The sequence below is a fragment of the Cebus imitator genome, unplaced genomic scaffold (assembly GCF_001604975.1).
Source record: "Cebus imitator isolate Cc_AM_T3 unplaced genomic scaffold, Cebus_imitator-1.0 Scaffold64, whole genome shotgun sequence".
NCBI classification, from domain to species: Eukaryota; Metazoa; Chordata; class Mammalia; order Primates; family Cebidae; genus Cebus; species Cebus imitator.
In genome coordinates this window covers 6,374,701-6,381,175 of record NW_016107379.1, presented here as the reverse complement: position 1 = coordinate 6,381,175, position 6,475 = coordinate 6,374,701, and the positions used below count along the sequence as shown (strand labels likewise).

The window sequence follows — 6,475 nt, the reverse complement described above, 5'->3', positions numbered from 1 at the left end:
ATTATGTAATGTCCTTCTTTGCTTCTTTTGATCTTTGTTGCTTTGAAGTCTATTTTATCAGCAAAAATTGCAACTCCTGCTTTCTATTTATTTATTTTTGCTCTCTATTTGGTTGGTAAATTTTTCTCCATCCCTTTGTTTTGAGTCTTTGTGTATCCTTGCATGTGAGATGGATCTGGATGTAGCATACCAATGGGTCTTGGCTTTTTTTGCCTGTCTGTGTCTTTGGATTGGGGGATTTAGTCGATTTAAATTTAGAATTAATAACAGTATATGTGAGTTTGATACGGTCATTTAATGTTGGCTGTCTGTTTTGCCCATTAGTTGATGCAATTTCTTAATTATATTGATGTTCTTTATTTTTTGGTATTTTTTAGAAAAGCTGATACTGGTTGTTCCTTTCTATTTGTAGTGGTTCTTTCAGAAGCTCTTGTAAAGCAGGCCTGGTGGTGATGAAATCTCTGAGTGCTTGCTTATTCACAAAAGATTTTATTTTTCCTTCGCTTATGAAGCTTAGTTTGGCTGGATGTAAAAGTCTGGGTTGAAAGTTCTTTCCTTTAAGGATGTTGAATATTGGCCCCCACTCTCTTCTGGCTTGTAGGGTTTGTGCTGAGAGATCTGCTGTGAGTCTGATAGGCTTCCCTTTATGGGTAACCTGGCCTTTTTCTCTGACTGCCCTCAGTATTTTCTCTTTCATTTCAACCCTGGTGAATCTGGTGATTATGTGCCTTGAGGTTGGTCTTCTTGAGGAATATCTATGTGGTGTTCTCTGTATTACCTGGAGTTGAATATTGTCCTGCCTTGCTAGGTTGGGAAAGTTTTCCTGAATAATATCCCGAAGCATATTTTCCAGCTTGGATTGATTCTCTTCGTCACATTCAGGTACAACCTATCAAAAGTAGATTAGGTCTTTTCACATAGTCCCATATTTCTTGGAGACTTTGCTCGTTCTTTTTTATCCTTTTTTCTCTAATCTTGTCTTTTTGTTTTATTTCATTAAGTTGGTCTTCGACCTCTGATGTCTTTTCTTCTGCTTGATCAATTCGGCTGTTAAAACTTGTGCATAGTTCGCGAAGTTCTCGTGTTGTGTTTTTCAGCTCCATTAATTCATTTATATTCCTCTCTAAGTTGTGTGTTATTGTTAACATTTCATCAAACCTTTTTTCAGAGTTCTTAGTTTCTTTGCATTGGGTTAGAACAAGTTCTTTTAATTCCCAGAAGTTTCTTATCATCCACTTTTTAAAGTCAGCTTCTGCTAATGGAACATAGTCTTTCTCCATCAGGCCTTGTTCCGTTGCTGATGAGGAACTGTGATCCCCTGTAGAGGGAGAGGCGTTCTGATTTTGGGTATTCTCAGCCTTTTTAGGCTGGTTTCTTCCCTTCGTTATAAATTTATCCATCTGTGGTCTTTATAATTACCGTCTTTATAGTTGGGTTTCTGAATGGACGTCCAATTTGTTGATTCCCGGCGCTAAAATCTGAGCAACCCACTGCACCGGCCAAAACAGCGGCGTTAAGATTGATGGTGCTTTTCTGACTCCCACCAAGGCAGTGGCAAAACCGCCTCGCCGGCCACAAGAGTCACGCTGGCGACCTGTGGGGCCCCTCCGCTGGAAATCTTCTGGTGCGTGAGTAACAAAAATTGATCTGAAAGTGTGGCGTCCTCTCGTTCTCTGCGCTTTCAGTGGGAGCTACAATCCCGAGCTGCTAGTGATCAGCCATCATGGATCTCTCTCCGAATATCTTTTCAGGACTCAGACCAGTCCTGTTCACCATAGCTTAGGTCTTATTTGAGTTCTTTCAACAGTGTTTTCAGTTTTCTGTGTTCAATTCTTATACTTTTAAAAATTTAATCCTAAGTAATTATTTTCCAAGCGATTATAAATGGAATTGTTTTCTTAACTCAACTTTTGGAATATTTATCACTAGTATAGAAAAATACCATTTTGTTTTATATATTGATCTCGCATCCTGCAGCCTTGCTGAATTCGTTTATTGTAATTGTTTTATGTGTATGTGGATTCCATAAGATTTTCTATATGCACAATCATGTCATCTGCGGTTAGAGATCATTTACTTCTTCCATTCCAATCTGGTTGTCTGTCTTTTTGCACCTAATTGTTCTAGCTAGAACTTCTAATACAGCCGTCCACCACATGATGCACATGATGGACTGCATATATGACGGCGGTCCCATAAAACTGTAGTATCCTATTTTTACTATACCTTTTTCTATGTTCAGATACATAATTATTTACCATTGTGTTACAGTTGCCTGAAGTATTGAGTGCAGTAACACACTGTACAGGTGTGTAGCCTAGAAGCAGTAGGCTATGCCGTATAGCCTGGGCGTATAATAGGAGATACCATCTAGGTTTGCATAAGTACACTTTATGATGTTTGCACAATGACCAACTCTTCTAACAATACGTTTCTCAGAACGTATGTCTAACATGACCGTACATGTCGAATAGAAGAAACGAGAGTGAGAGTGAACGTTCTTACCTTGTTCCTGATCTGAGGGAGAAAGCTTTCATTGTTTCACCAGTAAGCGTGTTGTTAGCTGTAGGGTTTTGGTAGATGCTCTGTCTTAGGCGGGAAAACTTTGTTCCATTCCTAGTTCATTGAGCGTTTTTATCATGAAAAAGGCGTTACATTTTGTCAAATGCTTCTCTGCATCTATTGAGATGATCATGTGATTTTTGTCCTTTATTAGCATGGTGTATGACATTTATTTTTGTATGTTTAATCAACTATATTCCTGGAGTAAATCCCACTTGGTCATAGTATGGAATCCTTCATCTGTGTTGCCTGATTATTACATCACAGGATCACAATGAGACAGCTGGGTTCACGGCAGAACAGTAATACTGAAAACAGCAGAGCCGGAAACCTAGGACATGGGAGTGTGGTGAAGCGGGCTGTGGTATATCACATATGATAGAAGTCCGTGTGGCATGTGTAGTGATGAGAATGTGACTCAGACCATTTCCTATTCAGAAATGATCCCACAGACATGTCAGGGAGTAACCGTGCATCCAAGAGAACAGGCATATACCGATTACCTATCACTGGATACAGCTGTGTATGTGCAAGTTAACAAAAATGAGAGGAACAGGTGGAGGACACATCCATGAACTGGGAACCTGGGGTTGTGTCCCAGCCCTGCTGCTGTTTTCTCTGAGATCTTGGGCAAATTTTTTCTTATATCCCAACTTGAGTTTCCATGTCGTACAGTGAGGGGTTTGATACTTCGCTGCTTTGTATCACGCATGGCTTTGGTTTTGTTCTGTTCATTTAATATAATTTCTAGTAAATATAGTTTTAAAATGCAAACTTTGAGGCAGTGAGAGAGTGTGAGGAGTTTTTGGCCCCTTAGGGAGTATGACCGGTACTCCCTTCCCTCCGTATCAGCTAGAACTCGTGGTTGTATGCAGGGAATGTGGGGTTCCCAGCCAGGCTTGGGATACAGTGATTCCCATTTCCAGAGTTTGCTCTTTACCACGCACTGTGTCCAGCTCAATGCTTCCCGTTTCCAGAGTTTACTCAGTAGCATGTACTGTGCTCAGTGCTCCTTGCATTATCTCTTGTTAGTCCCACCAGCAATTGTGCAGTGTCCATATGATTACCTTCATTTTTTCAAATAATAATGAGACTTTGCAAGCATAGATGGTTGTCTAAGGAGGAGCCAGGATTTTAACCCAGGCCTGAGTCCCCATGGCCACATTCTGCTGTGACCCATCACACTCTAGTTCTCGTCTTGTTTATCAACAGGCCTCTTACCCTTCCAGGTAACACACTGTCCCCTTTGTGCCCACAGCTGACAATGAAAACAACATCGCCTCCAACCAGTCCCGGTCACCACCTGCCGTTGTAGAAGAGAAGTGGAAACCTCAGGCCCAGAGGAACAGCGCCAATAACAGTAGGTCTCCCCACGCAGGGCTGGACCTGAGGGGTCCCTTATGTTCCTCTCTGAGCCCCATTCCCACCAGGTGTGCTTCATGTGATGTCACAAGACGATGCATGATAATTTCCAAAGCACTTTTCCACCTAAGACCTTGTTTGCAGAAGTTCTTAACTCAGGGGATGGGCAGAAGGAGGCCCAGGGAGAGGAGGTGATTTTTTTTGCGGTCAGAAAGCACCAATTTGTGCCAGCATGAGAACTAGAACCCATCTCTCCACAATTTCTGCTGGCTGCTCTTTCCTGACATCATGATTCCACATTTTGTTTTTCCTGAAGGTTCCTGTATTAGAGGAAATTGCTATATTGAGGAAGAAATTAGACTAGTTAGCTTCAAAGGTCTAGGTAAATGACATATACTGCAATTATGTTGCATACATACCCACTACATTCTATTCCCATGCCCATGGCAGGCATTACTAATCAATCATAGAACTTTATCCCTGTGAAACCATCACATATTAAAGGCAGCCAGCACCACCAATGTGTCTGCAAGAGGAAATTGATTTCTCAATCCCAACACTAGATGCTTAGAGTATTAGGCTACTGCCACCCCAAGCAGCCTTGAATGCCACAGTTAATCCCGTCTCTCTTTGTATCCTCTGCCAGCCACCACCAGTGGTTTAACACCCAACAGCATGATCCCAGAGAAGGAGCGGCAGAACATCGCAGAGCGGCTGTTGAGGGTCATGTGTGCCGACCTGGGCGCACTCAGCGTGGTCAGCGGGAAGGAGTTCCTGAAGTTGGCCCAGACCTTAGTAGACAGTGGTGCCCGCTACGGGGCCTTCTCAGTCACTGAAATCCTGGGCAACTTCAACACACTGGCACTGAAGCACCTGCCACGGATGTACAACCAGGTGAAGGTGAAAGTGACCTGTGCCCTGGGTAGCAATGCCTGCCTAGGCATCGGTGTCACCTGCCACTCCCAGAGTGTTGGCCCTGACTCCTGCTACATCCTCACGGCCTACCAGGCTGAGGGCAACCATATCAAGAGCTATGTGCTGGGTGTGAAGGGTGCGGACATTCGTGACAGTGGTGACCTTGTGCACCACTGGGTGCAGAACGTGCTGTCAGAGTTCGTGATGTCAGAGATCAGGACAGTGTATGTGACGGATTGCCGGGTGAGCACGTCCGCCTTCTCCAAGGCCGGCATGTGCCTTCGCTGCTCGGCCTGTGCCTTGAACTCGGTGGTGCAGAGTGTGCTGAGCAAGCGGACGCTACAGGCCCGCAGCATGCACGAGGTCATCGAGCTGCTCAACGTGTGCGAGGACCTGGCGGGCTCCACAGGCCTGGCCAAGGAGACCTTCGGGTCACTGGAGGAGACGTCGCCACCGCCCTGCTGGAACTCGGTGACGGACTCACTGTTGCTGGTGCATGAGCGCTACGAGCAGATCTGCGAGTTCTACAGCCGGGCCAAGAAGATGAACCTCATCCAGAGCCTCAACAAGCACCTGCTCAGCAACCTGGCGGCCATCCTGACGCCGGTGAAGCAGGCGGTCATCGAGCTGAGCAACGAGAGCCAACCCACCCTGCAGCTGGTGCTGCCCACCTACGTCAGGCTGGAGAAGCTGTTCACAGCCAAGGCCAATGACGCGGGCACCGTCAGCAAGCTCTGCCACCTCTTCCTGGAGGCGCTCAAGGAGAACTTCAAGGTGCACCCAGCCCACAAGGTGGCCATGATCCTGGACCCGCAGCAGAAGCTTCGGCCCGTGCCGCCCTACCAGCACGAGGAGATCATCGGCAAGGTCTGCGAGCTCATCAACGAGGTGAAGGAGTCCTGGGCTGAGGAGGCCGACTTTGAACCCGCTGCCAAGAAGCCCCGTTCTGCCGCGGGCGAGAACCCCGCAGCTCAGGAAGACGATCGGCTGGGCAAAAATGAAGTGTACGATTACCTGCAGGAGCCCCTCTTCCAGGCTACCCCTGATCTCTTCCAGTACTGGTCATGCGTTACCCAAAAGCACACAAAACTCGCCAAGCTCGCCTTCTGGCTCCTGGCGGTTCCAGCCGTGGGCGCCAGAAGCGGGTGTGTAAATATGTGTGAACAAGCGCTTCTAATCAAACGGAGGCGGCTGCTCAGTCCAGAAGATATGAATAAACTCATGTTTCTGAAATCCAACATGCTTTAAGACTTCGGGGAAAAAAAGAAGATAACGTTAGAAAGAAACCACACAACACTGTCACAAACAAAAGGAATTTAAGTTCTAAACACTGTGGACCTCATTATAAATGCCCCCTGGAAACTTAAGTGCTTTTTTCCATGTGTGTGTGTGTGTGCGTGTGAATACATGTGCTGTGATTGTGAGGGTGTGGGGGGGTCTCTGTGCTCCTCTGCAGGGCCAGAGAAACTTCGCACACACATGCACACACACACACACCACCCTGGTGCATGTACACGCCTGTTCTTGGACAGGTGTGCATTGAACTGGGCGTGTCAGGAAAGCTGAGCAATTGGGAAAGAGGGAGATGCTTCACCTCCTTTTCTCAGTATGGGGGCTTTAGAAGACTCCGTTTTCA

General features: G+C 45.9%; 1 protein-coding gene across 6 annotated transcripts in view; it reads left to right on the top strand.

Annotated features, from left to right (window-relative positions):
- The window catches only part of ZNF618 (zinc finger protein 618), a 173,444-nt gene extending 167,323 nt beyond the window's left edge, over positions 1-6,121 (top strand). For all 6 annotated transcript variants that reach the window (XM_017530296.2, XM_017530299.2, XM_017530298.2 and 3 more), the window contains 2 exons: positions 3,821-3,922; positions 4,571-6,121. In XM_017530296.2, the coding sequence (XP_017385785.1) occupies positions 3,821-3,922; positions 4,571-6,087 (1,619 nt within the window). In that variant the 3' untranslated portion in view covers positions 6,088-6,121. The remainder of the gene's footprint in view (positions 1-3,820; positions 3,923-4,570) is intronic.
- Positions 6,122-6,475: the final 354 nt, after the last annotated feature.